General features: G+C 38.7%; 1 protein-coding gene across 6 annotated transcripts in view; it reads right to left on the bottom strand.

The window, feature by feature from the left end:
* Window positions 1-18,563, bottom strand: part of TMEM45A (transmembrane protein 45A) — a 74,345-nt gene that overhangs the window by 14,521 nt on the left and 41,261 nt on the right. For 4 of the 6 annotated variants that reach the window (XM_019448173.2, XM_019448172.2, XM_019448174.2 and 1 more), the window contains 2 exons: window positions 2,615-2,806; window positions 863-1,075 (listed from right to left, as the gene is read on the bottom strand). In XM_019448173.2, coding sequence (XP_019303718.1) covers window positions 863-1,075; window positions 2,615-2,804 — 403 coding nt within the window. In that variant the 5' untranslated portion in view covers window positions 2,805-2,806. Of the gene's footprint in view, window positions 1-862; window positions 1,076-2,614; window positions 2,807-8,673; window positions 8,847-18,563 lie in introns of those variants that run through there. The other 2 variants (XM_019448170.2, XM_019448175.2) reach the window with 2 other exon arrangements.

The following is an 18,563-nucleotide window of genomic DNA, read 5'->3' as shown; positions in this document are numbered from 1 at the left end:
CAGTAACTACCTATATGTTTTAATCCCATGAACAGATTTCAGCTTTATCTTCATGAGGAGGAAGAGATGTTCAATCAAAATATGGTAACACCCTGAGATAATGAGAATCATGATGTTGGTTGTTGATGCCCATCTTTTAATTAGTCTTTGTTCTCAAAGAGGAGTTAGCAAAAGTCCTCATCTTCAGATGTGGGAAGGAAGGTGGACAGTTAGGAAATGATTGCCTCCCGATAATGTGGGGATTTTTTTTAGTCCTATAATCAATCTATTTCTTATAAATATACCAAATGAAAACAAATCACTGAACACTTGTTTTCGCTGTTGCCCTACACAGTAACAGGGACATCAACTGAACAAAAAATGTTTTTCATTAACTTCTCAAAAATAGGACCCCTTATTTTCATGTGACTGATTTTTTGACCCTACTTATTATGTAATGGTGGAGTTTTACTATATCAATATGAAAAACACTAATTAGTAGGTTAGCAAGTTGCTGTGAGTGGTCCCCTCACTTCAGGATATTCATGCTTTACTTAAGTTCAGTTTCATTTGTTAAAAATGGAAAAAATGATAGTCTCCAGGATAATCTAGAGATAAATAACCATGGTAGATGTTCTTTAAGAATGATGTAAAATGTGAATAAAGTACACTGAATGGTCATGCTTGTCCTATTGTGCTACATGAGTCAGTAAGGAAGGAAAAATCCTTGGCATCCTGCATAGGACATCTGACTATTTCACCATGGCCCAGATGGCCTGGTTGATCAAGCTGGCACCAGGACACTAAAGGAATATTATTGTACAGGGCTAGACAAGTGTCCAATGATAATGAAAGGTACAGTAAAGTACTCACTTATACTTACCCTCAACAAATAAGGCATTCGACAACAGCAATTTGATTAAGGAAATGGGAAACGAATTGATGATAAACCTTAAGATGTTTGCCACGCCCACCAGCCCGAAGAAGAAATACATGGTGGAATGATGCCAGCTCAGGAGTTGGACCCACTGGCCCTCTTTATAGTTATATAAAGCCAAGTGGGGCCCTTCAGTAACAAACTGCTCTCCAAGCATGCCTGCAAAGGAACATATCACAGTTTTAGCAACCTTCTCCATAACTTCACAGAGAAAGCAGGAAGATAGGAGAGGTTAAACCCATAGCTTAGTTAAGTTGAGTGTCCTTTTATGATGCTGATTCTTCTTTCTTGGCTTTTTCCCAACAGCTAAGCACTGGTGCCTACGGCTGGTTTTAGAGGTTCAAATACTGGTTTGGATGATCAATTTGTAGTCAAAGATAACCAATTTAGACAAACAGCTGTTTATCTCACATCTTCAAAGCCTATCATTTCAGTTCCCACTTAGTTCTGTGATCAGTTCCACTGATGGTCTTAGTTCCTATTGTCACCTAATGACTAGATAAATCCTGAATGATGTGGGGTTTGGATTTGTGAGCTCAGTCCTACAAAGGCCTATTACTTCCTTCTGATACATCTTACATCTTGGGGACTTGCCATGAAGGGGGGAGTTGTGCTTGATTCAGAATAAAAATGCTAGAGGTCAGCTTTTCCCCAATTAAGGATAACTGAGAAAACACAGACAGATTATAGCACATGGTCTAGTCTGTAACACAAACAGTTAAACTTTCTTAAAGATGTTATGTTGTGTATTAACCTATGGAATTTGGCATGGCAATTCTTCCCGTTGGAAATGGTTGTTCTATAATTTGATGGCCATAGCAAAGACCTAGTGCCATGAATAAAGCATGAAGAAATACAAAGGAAAATGAGAACATTATGCCTTTCACAAAGGAGAAGCTGCAGTGGAATTCTAAAAACACAGAAAATTTTCACAAAATCTTATAGTCAACGCAAAGGCTTTAGAATTTATCTGGCCTAACTTCCCTTTTCAATTTAGAAACCACACAAAAAAGGATGAAAGTGCATAAAGCAAGGTTTTCTTCAGCCTGATCTCTGTACAGTCCAACAGCAACAACTTATGATTGAAGCTTTCCCATAGTCACTTGATTATTTTGGTGCCATTTTGAAAAATGGTTTCTGATTTTCTGATAAATTTTACTCTTTAAGGCATCAGAATAAATTATATAAAATCATTTCATGGGCACCTGGTTTGATTCCAGCTCAGGTCATGACCCCAGAGTTGTGGGATCGAGCCCTGTATCAGGCTCTGTGCTGAGTGTGGAGCCTGCTTAAGATTCTCTCCCTCCCTCTCTCTCTCTCTCTCTCTCTCCCCCTCTGCCCCTTTACCCTGCTTGTTCTCTCTTTCTGTCTCATAAAATAAAATAAAATAAAATAAAATAAAATAAAATAAAATAAAATAATTTCAGAGGTTCCAACTAATTCTATAAGGGAAACTCACCTTGAGTGGGCAGGCAAGTTAATTACTATGACCAACTCATTAAGGAATAGGCCTTTGTATAAACATGAAGTGCCCCCTTCTAACAAATTTTATCAGATACAAATTATAATCAGAATATGCATTCAGGGATATTTTTGAATAAAAAATTCATTTTAGCAATTTCTTGATTTGATAATTATCTCTTTGTGTGTAGAAATACCCAAAAGGAAAAAAACAGAACACAGAAATGGTCCACTCACCAGTTAAAGCCATGCAAATTATTGTAATTCCCTCCACAATATCTATTCGATGGAATAATGCTTTGGAACCAAGGTAGGAAGTCCGTTTGTGCTTTTTGCAGGCATACTTCAGAGTGCACTTTATGGTCCACCAAATACCCATGATAATGAAGAAGGTTCCAGGGAGGGCATGACCTCTGAAACTCCCCATGTCTACCAAGATGAGAACATATAGAAGATGAAGACATTTTGTTTCCAAAATTTGACCAAAACATCACTTGTTCTCATAAAATACATGATTTTCAGATTATTATAGATACACCACTGAGTCAGAGAATTCAACATTACTGTCAACAGTAGTAGGTTCACTGCAATATCAACAATGCGAACAAAAAGAAAAATTCATACTCCCTGAGCACTTACCTTTTGTGCTAGGCACTGTGTCAAGTGTTTAGCATGCAATCTCTACCCTAATTTTTACAACATACCACGAATGATGATTATTATCCCATTTTCAACTGGGATACAGATTTACAGAGTTAAGTGACTTGCCCAAATCCCACAACTATTAAGGAAGGGCTTTGCTGTTTTTAATAGGAAACTCAAAAGGATTTCTTAAAATGATAGCATGTGGGGCGCCCGGGCGGCTCAGTCAGTTAAAGCATTCAACTCTTGATTTCGGCTCGGGTCATGATCTCACAGTTCCTGAGTTTGAGCCCCACATTGGGCTCTGTGCTTACAGCACGGAGCCTGCTTGGGACTCTTTCTCTCCCTCCCCCCAAAATAAATAAATAAACTTAAAACAAACAAACATGTGCTACACTACAGAGTTACACTTTAAGCATATTTAGAGGAAAGTAATATGAATGTTTTACCTATATGTTTAAAACTTCAAATTTTATAAAATTGCCTATAATTTTTTTTTAAGTGTATAATTTCAAGTACCAAGCACCAAGTATTTGAAAGAGACCATTAGTGCTCATCAAATATCCATGTGCTCCTCCACATACTTTTCCCAGCCTCTCCTCCAGTTGAATCAAAACCATGCTTCTATCCCTTGGGATGAGCATTGAGGAGGGCACTTGTTGGGATGAACACTGGGTGATGTATGTAAGTCGATTTGACAATAAATTATATTCAAAAATAAATAAATAAAAATTTAAAAAATAAATAAAAATCAGCATCTACCAAAAAAATAAAATTAATTAATTAAAAACAAAAAGAACCATGCTTATAGTTCTGGTCAGTGGACTATGGCATTTGTCATTTCCAGGTTGAGTGAGTTAACAGCCTTTAAGTCTCCTTTCCCCTGCCTTGGCAACCCTGGTATGGCCTATCTGCAACATAGTGGATGGCCAACAAGGCTGCTTCAGATTCTGCCAGATACAACCTCCAATTGTGCTAAGTTATTGAACTTTTGAGATTTAATAGCTTAACCCAGCCTATCCAGATGGATATTAAGCCAAATAAAATTGTAAATTCTTTTTATATGATTGTTACATAATGCAGCAAATAATAAAAAGAAATATCCTCTGTTTTTGGTCAATGCTATAGAAAATCAGTCTTGAATTATGTAAGTAGCCCTTTTTTCAAATGCATTGTACCAACAACAGAATAACAGAGAGAGAATTCAGAATCATCTTTATGAATCTGACAGCAGGCCAGATGCAGGAGAACTGAAAAAAGGAGATTTCATGTTTCCCTTGGCCCAACAGAGTGCTTTATCTCCTTGGGTGGGTACGGGGCATCTCAGTTCAGGGAAGACACTTTGGGTTACTTCCACATCCTTCTGACACAACTGTGAAGTTTCAAGGGGGAATTGTGAAGCTGACTCAAACAATAAGAGTCTCTTAAATTTCCAGTCAAGACCCCAGATGGGTACTTTGCGCACCCCTGAATCAGCCAAACCATCTAAGAGACTCTAAGTCAATATAGTTGACTCTTGAACCACACAGGGTTGAACAGCTTGGATTCATTTATGTGCAGATTTTTTACAGTACAGTACTATAAGTGCATTTTCTCTCCCTCATGATTTTCCTAATAACACTTTCTTTCCTCTAGACTTTTGTAATAATATAATATATAGTATTTATATATATACATATATATGCATATATATATACACATACATATAGTATGTGTGTGTGTGTGTGTATATATATATATATATATATATGGCATAAAATATGTGTTAGTTGACTGTTTTATGTTATCAGTAAGGCTTCTGGTCAACAGTAGGCTATTAGTAGTTCAGTTTTGGGGGAGTCAAGGGATTTTCAACTGTACAGGGCGTTGGCACCCCAAACCTCCACATTGTTCAAGGTCAACTGTATATCACATAGTGCTAATGGCCCATTCTTGTCCTAACTCTGCCTCTAATTAGTGGTGTGGTTTGGTGAGTGTCTCTTAACCTCTCTGAGCCTTGGTTCTTAATAAAAGAAGGAAATGGCCTAGATGACACCTGGAGTTCCTTTTCTGCTTGGACATTCTGTGATTCATTATCCTAAACACCATCTTTAGCAGCATTACTGAATTCTCCTGTTTGTCTTGGCTTATACAGTCATGTAGGGTTGAAAAAAATACTTTCATGTGGGCTTGAAAAATACATTCAGACTGTAAATTACTTGTACTTCTCTGGAGAAGAATTTGTTATGTTTTAAGATGCCTTAGAGGTTTTATATTCCTTGGTACAGGAAACCCATTTCAAGAAGTTATCCTAAAGATACAGGCACCATTTAAAACATGCATATGTCTAAAATCAGGAGAATGATTAAACAATTTTTGCAGCCACTAAAAGTTTTTAAATAACTTAAGTGATATGGGATATATTTAGTGAAAAGAATAGCATTTTTAAAACTAGAGAAGGGGCTTTGGATTCAGACTGACTATATCTGAATCCCAACTTTACTGTTTACTAGCTACGTAACTTGGGCAAGTTATTTAAGTTCTCAGTACCTCTGTTTCCTCTCCTGTAAAATGGGACAAATATAACAGTACCTACCTCCTAAAATTAAAATGAGTTACTCCAAAACAAATAATCCACAGGGGCATTAAACAAGATCATGTAATCCTCAACCTAGCTCAAACTACCAAAGTAGAACAAAAGTAAAATCAAATGAGAAATTCTACTTGGAAACTAACTGCTGCAAAGCAAAAAGCATCTATATAATTCTCTTGGAAATCATTTGTGTACTGCTTATAACATTTCTCCTGCTGCTGTCTTAGAGGGTTCCTGGAATCTTTTGTGGTTATTTAATTCCTTCAGTGCATTTAAAGAATAAGCTTCTTGAAAGCAGGTACCAAAATATATTCTTTCTACTCACCCACTAAATTTGGATAGTATCTTATACCCTATGAAGTTCTAACTAAGCCCTTTTTATAATATATGATCATATATTTATAAAACATCTCTACTCTGATTTCTCAAAGTTCCCTCATACTCAACATACCCACAAATTGAACGAATCACCTTATATATCCACCCACTACCAGAAAATAATTTTCCCTCAGTCACTTATTTTGTTAATACCACCACCATTCACTCACTTATCCAAACTCAAAATATGAAAACCATCCTAGAGTCCACCTATGTCTCTGAAAACTAATAGGTTATTAAGGCCTATTGCTTCTACTGTCTTGCATCAACTGACCCCTGCCCCAAATTTGGCTGACTCCTCTTGCTATTTCGATTTTATCTGCTTGGGGAAATACCTCCTGATGGCCCAAACAGGAGAGGGTCCCCTTATACCTTTTCAAGGTACCCAGTTCTTATTTTAAATGAATTCTTTGTGTGATTAGTTATGGAAAGTCTGTCCTCTTTATAAGCTTCTATGTCCATCACTATTGAGAGCCTATCTAGCAGGCAACTGGGGCCTCTCAGAGGTTAGGAGCTTGGGCTACCTTCCATTTTTTGATGCCCTGAACCTGAGAAATTTAAAAAGAAAGAAAATGACGGGGCACCTGGGTGGCTCAGTTGGTTAAGCATCCATCTTCGGCTCAGGTCATGATCTCATAGTTCGTGAGTTCAAGCCCCATGTCAGGCTCTGTGCTGACAGCTCACAGCCTGGAGCCTGCTTCGGATTCTGTGTCTCCCTCTCTCTCTGCCCCTCCGCCACTCATGCTCTATCTCTCTCTGTCTCGAAAATAAACACTAAGAAAAAAAAATTAAAGAAAGAAAGAAAGAAAAGAAAGAAAGAAAGAAAATGCCAAAACAGGGTTACAGAAACCATGGTTGCTTTTCAATGTTTAGAGCTACCTAATAAATATCTTCAACACACATGCAAAATATATTGCCACATGAAATTTTAAATTTGGGGACCTTCCTCAATGTGTGGCTCTGGGCAAATAATCTTCCTGATTTACCTTCATAGCCATCATTATAATAGGTTCCTGTTGCCCCCAAAGCTGAGTAAACCAATATATCTCACTCAGCACAGTCACTGGGATGTGATAGGGAAGCAATGGTGAGTAGAAGGTTTTTGAAGAGGGATATGAGGTAGTCAGGGTTAGGAAAGAAATGAGGCATTGCTCCTTCCTCAGTGATAGAACTTCTGTATCTTTAGCCTTTTAATTCGAAACAATGTGATGGTTCAATGGTTCTCTGTTTAAAAAAACTCAAACAAGGGGTGGCTGGGTAGCTCATTCAGTTAAGTGTCTGATTCTAGATTTCGGTTCAGGTCATGATCTCGCAGTTCATGAGATCAAGACCCACATCAAGCTCCATGTCACGATCTGGACTGACAATGCAGAGCCTGCTTAGGATTCTCTCTCTCTCTCTCTCTCTCTCTCTCTCTCTCTCTCTCTTTCTCTCTCTCTATCTCTCCCCCTCCCCCACTCACACTCTTTCTCTCGAAATAAATAAACATTAAAAAAACACCTCAAACAAAAAGAAGTCAAAGTAGGCTTGCTATATTTGCCTGGCTAAGGGACCTAACAGACCAAGTTGCTCCTGTCAATGACAATGGTACTCATTTTACTTCACTTCCATTGTGGAGAGAAAAAAAACTGCTCAAATCCTCAAATATAACTTCACTGTGATCTCCTAGAACACTGTGATCTCCTAGATTACCCATAAATCTATCTTTTATTTCCTGCTCTACTATTACCTGAAGTTGCAATTTACTGCTTGTGAAAGCCAAGTAGTCCAGAGTTTGATTCAATTTAAATCCAAAGATCAGACACGTCCCCCTTCAAAAGAAAACACAGGGCTTTTCTCACTGGCAAAGCAAATCATACTTACCAGACAACCAGCAGAAACCTCAGGGAAATCACCAGAATAGGAAACAAAAAGGTCTTTCCTCAATATCCCCCCTGCCTGATCTTGCCACTTATAATCCCATGGGGAAAGTGGTTCACCCAGGCCTAAAATGGTGGGCCGCAATATTCAATCACTGGTTCCCAGCTGCAATTCATCCTAAAAATTCATACTTCTCCTCCATCCAAAAAAAAAAAAACAAAAACAAAAACAAAGAACAAAAAGCAACCCTCTGTCCCTAATGACAACCAAACATCATTCTCTGGGCTAATAACAAGCAATGACACCTGACATGCTTTTTGGCCTCTTTTTTTTCTCACTGTGCCCCAAACTTACACACTCACTTACCACCCTAAAGGGAAATATTTTTAATTTCTAGCACTTAGAGATAATATTGGACAAATCCCAAGATCTAACTCTGTTGTCAATGTTAATTCCTGTGTTACAGCCCCATAAACCAAACAGACCAAGCCTGCACACAGAACTCAAAATAGCTCACAGAATGAGATTCTACAGTTTTCTTAGAGGAATCTCAACCAAATACCAACTTCAATATAAAATGAATACCATGGGGAAAACTAAAATTTCATCCTGAGCCACCAGCAAAATAAAGTATTCCTAAATCTTAAATAGTGATTCATTTAAAGGTACATTTGTAAATCCCAATACACGAAGCCAATTTAAACTATTTCTTAACTTTGCTTTACCATTTGCTTTAACACTTAAAGCAAAGTGTATACAAGCATTTGTAGCTTTAAAACTCTCCATCATTCCATATGAAATTTCAACTATTTCAAAAGAATTTTCTTAGTTAAATTATCCTTACCTTTACACTTTCTTCAATGTAAAGTCCAGCTCAATTCTCTTCCCCCAAGAATTTATAGTGGTTCCAGCCTCAAGAAGGAAAAGCAGATACTGACTGGTCTAAACCTAATTACTCTTCCTTCTTAGACACTAAACCAATGTGTTTATGTTTTCCAGCATGAAGGCAGCAGATAAACCTTCAAAATATGTCACAATGTCTTCATAAATGTAAATCTTGGGGCCACACCCCTTTGAAATCCTACTTCCTGTCCAAACATTGTGTCATAGAGTAGTTCCCAATAAGACTCACCTTGCCACACACCCACATGACCACTAGCCTCAGATGTGTGTCCCCTGCTGTGAGAACCAAAGCCAATGGAGCATGTGTGATCTTTGCTATCTCTTCCAGGTCATCGGGATGGACAGAAGACAAGGAGAATGGTATGGTAGCAGTAATATAACAGAGCATGTCCAATAAGTCCTATGAAGACAAACCATTTCTTAACATGCAGTGCCTCAAGCAAAAGATTGTCACATGAGCTAGGGTTGGAGTCAAAATCAAACAGTAAGAAAAGATGATGGAACAAAATTGCTATAGGTCATCAGTGCACTTGTCCTTAAGGAATACACAAACTGGTAGAGAGACAAGTGTATAAATTATTCTAAGCCAATGTGAGGCTTATATAAAGTGAAATGGAAACAAAGAAGAAGCAAGCAGCAGTTTGACTTTAAAGAGCCAGCACCTGCTATCCTGCCTGTATACAAGTCTTATTTACTCTCTCAATGATAAACCCATGGTGAGCAAGGACCATATCCTCTATAATGCTTTGTACCTAATTACCACTCAATAAATAGCCAATGAATGATGAGCTGCTGCTTGAAACCCCACCATCTTGAAAAACTGACCTGGATGGCAACCAGTATCAAAAACAGCTAGTGTAGTTAATTAAATGCAGATTCTTTGGACCCACTTCAGATTTACTGAATCTACCATCAGGGGGCGGACCATGAGTGGACCATTTTTAATAAGCACTCATCAGTTAACTTTTTGTATTCTTGAGTTTTGAGAACCAAAGGCTTAGAGTACATGAAGACAAGCAGAATGACACCAAGACACTATTTAAATGTGACTTCCCAAGGGTGCCTAGGTGGCTCTGTTGGTTAAGCATCCGACTTCAGCTCAGGCCATAATCTCGCAGTTCATGAGTTTGAGTCCCACATCAGGCTCTGTGCTAACAGCTCAGAGCCTGGAGCCTGCTTCAGATTCTCTGTCTCCTCTCTCTCTGCCCCTCCCTCACTCATGCTCTGTCTTTCTCTCTCTCTATCTCAAAAATAAATATTAAAAAATTTTTAAATGTGACTTCCCTATAACCATACCCCAGGGGCCATTTGTTTCCCATCAGTGTCATAAGCCCTAATGTGTTTGCTCACATCAGGCTTCATATTGAACAGAGGTGGGTGGCTCAACAGCTGCTCCCAAGGCCAGAATGATAATCTGGCTCCAGGAGAAGACAATAACCATTCTAGGGTGCTGTCATTCTATTTTATTTTATGTCATCATATATTATTAAGATATTTTATTTTATTTTGATCTCTTTTATACCCCAGCCTTTTACACCCATACCCCTGTCAATCTTGAAATATCAAACCCACCCATGTCAAATGGGCTATTCTTAACCAAAAATCCAGAATGTCAAACAGAACTCTACATTTTATTTTTTTATTTTTTTTTTAAATTTTTTTTTTAACGTTTATTTATTTTTGAGAAAGAGAGAGACAGAGCATGAATGGGGGAGGGTCAGAGAGAGGGAGACACAGAATCTGAAACAGGCTCCAGGCTCTGAGCTGTCAGCACAGAGCCTGATGCGGGACTTGAACTCATGGACCACGAGATCATGACCTGAGCTAAAGTCGGCCGCTTAACCGACTGAGCCACCCAGGCGCCCCAGAACTCTACATTTTAAAAAATGACCTAGGGTGAGCTAATCCAAATACATATGCATTAAAAAATAAAACCAACAAACAGAAAGTAAGAACAAATGTCATGTTGTATTACCTGCCTGTAATGAACTCTTCCAAGTAAATAAAAGCTTGGACTATTTTTGTTAGTAGTGGTGCACCTGAGATGGGAAGGAAGCTAGCATTCATAGAACATCCACTATGTGCTAATATCTTCTCACACATCTGTTTATTCTATCCTTGAGACAACAAAGAAAGTATTATTATTTCCACCATAGGTGTGAGAAAACTGAGATTCCAAGAGATTTACTGACCTACTATAAGTCATAAAGGAGTGAAGGCCAGAGCCAGGATTCCAAGGTCCTTATATATCTCATTCCAAATCTCATACTGTTACCCTACATAAAGGCAAAGACTAGAAATGACTTCAAAATGACCCGATCAGTACTCACTGAGTACCTGTGACTAGGTTAAACACCATAAGGAAAGGGCTTCTCCTTCTGGGACTTTCTACCATTGAGTTGTCAGCACATGTAAAGGACGTGAAACTTTGCACATAGCCTGAATATTCAGCACTCTTGGAGTCAGAGTCAGAGTGCACAGGGATGCCAACCAAAAGGAAAGCTGGTCTGAGTAGTCTGCAATGACTTCATTTGACAAAGGTCTAGATGCTAGAGATAAGTATCAGTGATGTGGTAAGAACCTAAAGAAATCATTCTATTCACAATTCAAGTCAATGAACAATGATTGAGTACTTCACATACATCTAACAATCTTTTTCAGGTTATAGGAGACTCTATGGTGAGCAAGTATATCTATTTTTCATGGCTGCTACAACTCAGCTGGCAAATGTTCTCCAATTTTAAAAACCCAGGTGATTAGACTGGGCCTGCCAGAATAATCTCCTCATCTCTAGGTCACTAACTTTATCCCCTCTGCAAAATCCTTTTTGCCATGTAATATATTCACATGTTCCATGAATCAGAATGTGGTGGGGACATTATTCTGTCTACATCAGCAACATATACGTGTTTACAGTTTGGCAGAACAAAGCAGAAAAAACACACATGACTGTGATACCAAAGAGGTGAGCCAAGATTTAGGAATAAAACACCAGGGGTATGATGAGTCCTTTCATTTGATTTACAGGAGTGAGACAGGCCTATGCCAAGATCCTGTAAGACTATAAGAACCATTTGAGCTGAACTTTGAAGAATGAGTAGGATTTTGAAAGTGGGGCTGAAAGGAAAGAGCACTCTAGACATAAGAAATGGCAGAAAGTTACAGGGGATAGTGAAGTCACTCTTACCGTGGGAGTAGAAGACAATAGAAAATACAACTGGAACCCCTACACACATGGGAAGCTAGTAAGTGGCAAAAATAACAACACAAATTACCAACAATAAAAAATTAATAGTGTTTTGACAATTGAGTCTTCTAGTTATCAATAAAAATCAAACTAGATCCCTACCTTGCACCAGATTCAAAAATAAATTCCAGGTGGTTTAAAGACCTAATTGTGAAAATAAAATGTTAAAATTTTAGTAGAAAACATTTGAAAATATCCTTATGGCCTTGGGATAAGAAAGGATTTTTTTTAACAAAATACATAAAGTAAAGTAATGAAGGAGAGGGCTGATACATTTGACCTCTTCAAAAAGCATATATGAATGCCAAAGAAGCACAGGAAACGATGCCCAACATCATTAATCATTTGGGAAATGCTAATTAAAATAACAAATACCAATCCTCATTCACCAGAATGGCTACATTTAAGAAGACTGACAATAACAATGACACTGGCAAGGAAGGATGTGGACCAGCTGGATCTCTCATACACTGCCAGCGGGAACGCAAAATTGTATAGCCTCATTCAAAAGCAGTTTGTCACTTTTTATAAAGTTAAACGTGCACTTATCATTTGACCCAGCAATTCCACTCCTAGGTATTTATCCCAGAGAAATTAAAATTATGTCCACACAAAGATTTGTACATGAATGCTCACAGTAGCTTTATTCATAATAACCAAAACCCAGAAACAGCCTAAATGCCCAACTAGTGAATGCACAAACAAACTGATACATCTCTGAATAACTTTCTCCATCTATAAAATCAAAGTGATAAAAGTATTTCAGAGGTTTCTTGTGAAGATTAAATAAGTTAAAATGCAAAGTACTTACTTGAAGGGTAGTTGGTAAACAGAAAGCAATCAATAAATGTTAGCTATTATTTTGACATCTACAAGTTTTAAGATTTTTTTTTTTGTTACATAAAATAGATTTAAATATTTTTTGCTGGCAACTTTGTAGATCCACCATCCCATCCCTGAATACTCTATTTTCATAACTGTTTTATGTGATATGGAAACGAAATCCTATCATGTATAAAAGTCTCTTTCAGTTTCCCTACTCCTTCTCTTCAATATGGGCCTTATCCTCATAATCTAAGATAGTTACCAAAGCTCCAGCCATCACAATCATGTTCTAGGCTGTAGGAGAGAAGAAAGGGCAGAAGGAGTCTCTGTTTCTCCTTTCAATTAGTTTCACTGAAGTATAACTTACATGCAGCAAAATTCACCCCTAAATTTTACAGATGAAGAAATTGAGGCAAAGTTAGAAATGAACTAAAATGTCCAAGGTCATGGAAGGGATACATATGGAGCTGGCATTGATACTTAGCCCTGGCTCTATAATGCCTCTATCACAATGGTACCATAAATAAAGTTAAAAGACACATAAAAGAGATAGAAGATATTTGTAATAAATATAACTGATGAAAGTTGAGTAGCCACAACTCATTTGAGTAAATACCTGGGAGCACAATCCTGGATCATACGGTAAGACTATTTTTAGCTTTGTAAGAAACTGGCAAGTCGTCTTCTAAAGTGGCTACACCATTTTGTATTTCTACCAGCAGCAAACGAGAGAGTTCTTATTTTTCCATATTGTCTCTAGCATTTGTTATTGTCAGTGTTCTAGGTTTTGGCCATTCTAATTGGTACGTAGTGCTATCTCATTGTTGTTTTAATTTGCAGTTCCCTAATGATATATGATGTTGAAGAGCTTTTCATATGATAATTTTCCATCTGGATATTTCCTTTTCTGAGGTGTCTGTTCAGATCTTCCATTCACTTTTTAATTGTTTTCTCATTATTGACCTTTAGGGGTTCTTTGTGTATTTCATATATTAGTTCTTCATCAGATGTATGGTTTGCAAATATTTTCTCTCAGTCTATGACTTGTCTTTTCCTTTTCTTAAAAGCGCCTTTCACAGAAATGGAATTTTTAATTTTCATGTGATCTAACATACATATTTTCTTCCATAAATTGTGTACTTGATGTTGCATTTAAAAACCCATCATGCTCAGTTGGTTAAGTGTCCAACTTTTGATCTTGACTCAGGTCATGATCTCACAGTTTATGAGATCGAGGCCAGTGTTGGGCCTTGAGCTGACAGTGCAGAGCCTGCTTGTTATTCTCTCTCCCTCTCTTTATGCCCCTCCCCACCCCCTGCTCACGCACTCTCTCAAAAAAACCCAAAATACAAGAAACCAAACCTCATCATCCTACTCAAAGTCTCACCACCATTTCTGGTGAAATAGAAATAGCACTCCCTACTAAACCTGCATCATAGCAAACTTGAATCTCTTGGAATCCCAAGGAGGATGGCGAACATGCATCCATCTTGATGAACTGCTTCAACAAAGACATGACTTCCACCCCAGTATTCTGCTATCCACTCCCTACCCACAAAAGAAAGCTCTGTCACTGTGGTTCAGAGCAGAGGCACAGGCACCTGGTGGCCTAGACTCACTATTAAGCGTATATAACCAAACTGCAATGACCACACCTGAATCAACAATGTTGACATGTTCCTTTGCATCAAACCTTCTACCAGAAGAATTGCTATTGTTAAGAGCTCTATTGACAAGGTCATCTGGATGAATCCTTGGCCTATCTGCAGAGAACACCCTGTGGCCACATTCTCATGGCTTTGGCTGCCTCACCTCTTCTTTACCCACCTTCCTACATCCTGCTCTTCCCTTCCTTTTCTCCCATCTGCCTACCACAACCAATTCTCAGGAGGCCAGCAGTGATGTGTCTGGATTCTAAGCAAATAGCCGTCAACAGCATGGAAACCATCTTGGGAAGGAGAGGCACTTCTGGATCAGGTTCCAAATTTTGGCTTTGTTTGTATTTGTGTGTGTGGAGGAGTGGCAGACAGAAGGTAATCAATAGGAGCCCAGAAAGCCACGAATATGTAAAAAGGAAATGATTTGCCAACTAGCGTTAACAGATCTCTGAGTTCCTGAAGTTCACAGGCTTACACAGTACACACTCATGCCATTCTCCACGTCTCTGCCACAAGTTGCCCACTGGTAGATGTCCTTTCCCCACCAGGCTATTCTACAAAATTCATTCTAACCAGATTTTCCTCTAAAAACTTATTCTGGTTATTCATTTCTTCCTTTCTCCCTGCTGCCTACACACACATGAATATGATTCCATCTGGATCTTTTTCCCCTGGGGCAGGTTCAGGTGCAGGGCAAGGGCTTGGGCCTCTGGCTTTTTCCCACTGTATCCAATACACATCCAGCCTTAGTAACCACCCCAAATAACTAACGACTGAACCTTTACCCTGTGCCAGAAGGGACAGTGTGAAACATCAGAGAAAAGAAGCTGTTTTTAATCTGAGGAAGTCTGTGGCACCCTGGGGAAGGCTTTTGGCAAATTGCTGGCCTTGTAGAAAAGAATTCATTTTTCTTTGGAATGAGTGCCTCTAAGGTTGTTCAGAGATATGTATGGAAATAATAACTAGTGCTCTCGGCTGCCTGCTTGTCCATTCATTCCCTCATTTCTCCATCTATCGATCCGTGCTTTCAACTAATATTTATGAAACAACCAAAGTGTTCCAGGTCCATCTCTATCCATTGAGGGCCTCATGTTAGTCAGATTCCCAGGTGATTCACATGCATATTAAAGTTTGATAAACACTGGTCTAAGGCAGTATTTCTCAACAGTGGCACTATTAACATTCTAGGCCAGATAATTCTTTGTTATGTGGGGCCATCTTGTGCTGTGTAGGATGGCAACATGTCTGGCCTCTGCCTACTAGATTCTGGCAGAATTTTTCCCCTCGTTGTGACATCAAAAATATCTACAGGCATTGATAAAAGTCCCCTGAGGAGCAAAATTATATTCCCTTCCCCAATTAAGCAGTACTGGTTTAGAAGACCCTAGGTCAAATCCCCTTAACATGAAAATGATTTTTTTTCTTTTCTATTGCAAAAAAAAAGAGAAATGTAACAAGTTTAACTGTTACATATTGTCTCAAAATAAGTCCAACCAAGATTATGGGTGCCTTTTTCAGAAAGATAAAGTACACATTATTGCAACTAATAAAACAAAACAACCATCATTTGGAAAAATACAGTTTGCAAGATTCTCATGACCTTTTAGGCAAAAATCTTCCAAGTTTTCTATATTACTACTAAGGAAAAAGAAGGGCCTGACATTAAATATGACATACACGAGGTCAAGGACTTAGCATTGGATATCATCACTGCCAACTATATATTTGGACCAGGTGCAATCAAATTATGATCCATATAGCACACCTTCCCGTCTTGAAAAAGATGGATAATGTGGGCATAATGCCACCCTCAAATAATGGAAGTGGTGGTGAGGGAGGACAAGTCATGTTCAAAACCAGCTATTGGAAAAATAAGTGAATAAAACAAGCAGAGGCTGAAACCAGTATAGTGACACCTAAACATTGTGCAATTTTGTTGATGTAGGGGAGGAAATGGCAGAATAACTCTTCTGTGTCTTTGTCTGTTGGTGTCAGGAAATGTATGTCTCATTGTTTATTTTAATTACTATTTTTTTAAAAATAGGCCCCCCAAAAAAGATAGGTGCAACATAGGAAATAATGACTCCTGATTTTGGCAAGTGCCTCTGACAAGTAAAGAAAGAAACAGGGTAATTTCAGCTCTTGAGAAAATAACGCAAAGCAATAAGAGCGCTCAGGCTCAGTTTGGGGCGGTGGGGACAGTGGTTCCACTTCTGAAGTTCTGAGCTAGGCTGGGCTGAGCTAAGCTCAAAGATGAAGGCTACAGTAGGGAACACATGTAAAGTTTATGACACCATTGGCCCAGTCCTGCCCTCAAATATATACATTTTTACTGGTTCCATTTTGCAAAAGAGGCATTTAGACATTTGGCAGCTTGCCTGAATGTTTGTAGCCAATAAGTGGTACAAGGCAGAAAAGCAACCCAAATCTCTGGGGTACAGATTGGCGGTTTTCTTTCTGCAACACCATAATAACCTTGTTTTAGTTTCCTGTTGTTGCTTTAACAAATTACTGCAACATCTTACGATTCTGGAGGTCAAAAGTCTGAAATGAGTCTCACTCAGACCTCATTCTCTCTCACTGACGCTGACCCCATTCTCCTGTTGCCACTTGTCCTGATTCTGATTCTCCTGCGTTACTGTTATAAGGACCCTTGTGATTACATTGGGCTTAACCTGAATAATCCATAGTCATCTCCTCATCCCCAAATCCTTAATTTAATCAGATCTTCCAAACACCTTTTACCATGTGCAGGAAACCAGAATGTGCCACCCCAAAATATGTCTCTTTGACATAAAAATTATTTCGAGCTGAAGGCAATTAAGAATGCAGGGAAAACTCTCCCTTTTACTGACTAAACACAGGTTATAAATTCCCCTTTCACTGGAGACAGATGCTTATCAGCCCAGAGATGGCACCAGAGAAATCCACAAACAAAACTTATTCCATTAGTTCCCTCCCGTATATTTATCTTCCCATGGTTTTCTGTCCTTGGAAGCTTAAAACTGATTTACTTTGTCCTGTCCTTTCTCTACAAATTTCTTGTTCTTTGTTAAAGATGTACATAAGCCAGAATTCTAAGATGCTGCTTTGAGTTACTTTTCGTTAAGGTTTCTCCTGAGTGATGTGCACTGCACAGGTTAAAAAACTGTTTTCTTCTTGTTATCTGTCTTTTTGTTAGAGTCCCAGCTGAAAAACCAACACGGGTAGAAGTCAACTTTTGCCACCCCTATACATGTAAGGTAACATCTTCTGGGTTTCTAGAGATTAGGGCATGAACATCTTTAAGGCCAAAACTGACCACACCCCCTTAGGATTGCCAGTCACAATAAGGGCTTCTGACAATCACAAAAACATTTTTAAAATTTTTTTTTTTCAACGTTTTTTATTTATTTTTGGGACAGAGAGAGACACAGCATGAGCGGGGGAGGGGCAGAGAGAGAGGGAGACACAGAATCGGAAACAGGCTCCAGGCTCCGAGCCATCAGCCCAGAGCCTGACGCGGGGCTCGAACTCACGGACTCACGGACCGCAAGATCGTGACCTGGCTGAAGTCGGACGCTTAACCGACTGCGCCACCCAGGCGCCCCACAAAAACATTTTTAAAAATCACTGACAGAGGGGAAGAAGAGAACAGTAATAGAAGGAGGCTTCGACAGACTTGCAGGATCCATGTCACTGAGGGAGGCTCAAAAGCATAGTGATGTCTACTTCTGATCCTGGCTGTATATAGAATCCCTTGAAGACCTAACAAAAAAAAGCAACCAATGCCTTGATCTCAACTCCTAGAACTGCTTCAATTAGTGTGGGTAAACCCGGGCATCAGCATTTTAAAATCTGCCCCCAGGGGATTAATAACTCAGATTCTGGAATCAGACTACTTGAATCCAAAGGCCAGATTCACCTCTGTATGCTTGATCTGAAGCATATTATTTAACTTTGCCTCAGTTTCTTCTATAAAATGGGAATTATTCCATTAATAGAACTACTTTATAAAGCTGAGGATAAACTGACCTAATGCTAGTAAAGTTCCTGCCGCATAGTAGGTACTGTATAAATGTCTCAAAGCTCTCCAGACGGCTATCCTTCCTCCTCAGGCTG

The sequence above is a fragment of the Panthera pardus genome, unplaced genomic scaffold, assembly GCF_024362965.1.
Source record: "Panthera pardus isolate Hobbes unplaced genomic scaffold, ASM2436296v1 HiC_scaffold_16, whole genome shotgun sequence".
NCBI lineage: Eukaryota > Metazoa > Chordata > Mammalia > Carnivora > Felidae > Panthera > Panthera pardus.
This window is presented reverse-complemented; position numbering and strand designations above follow the sequence as displayed.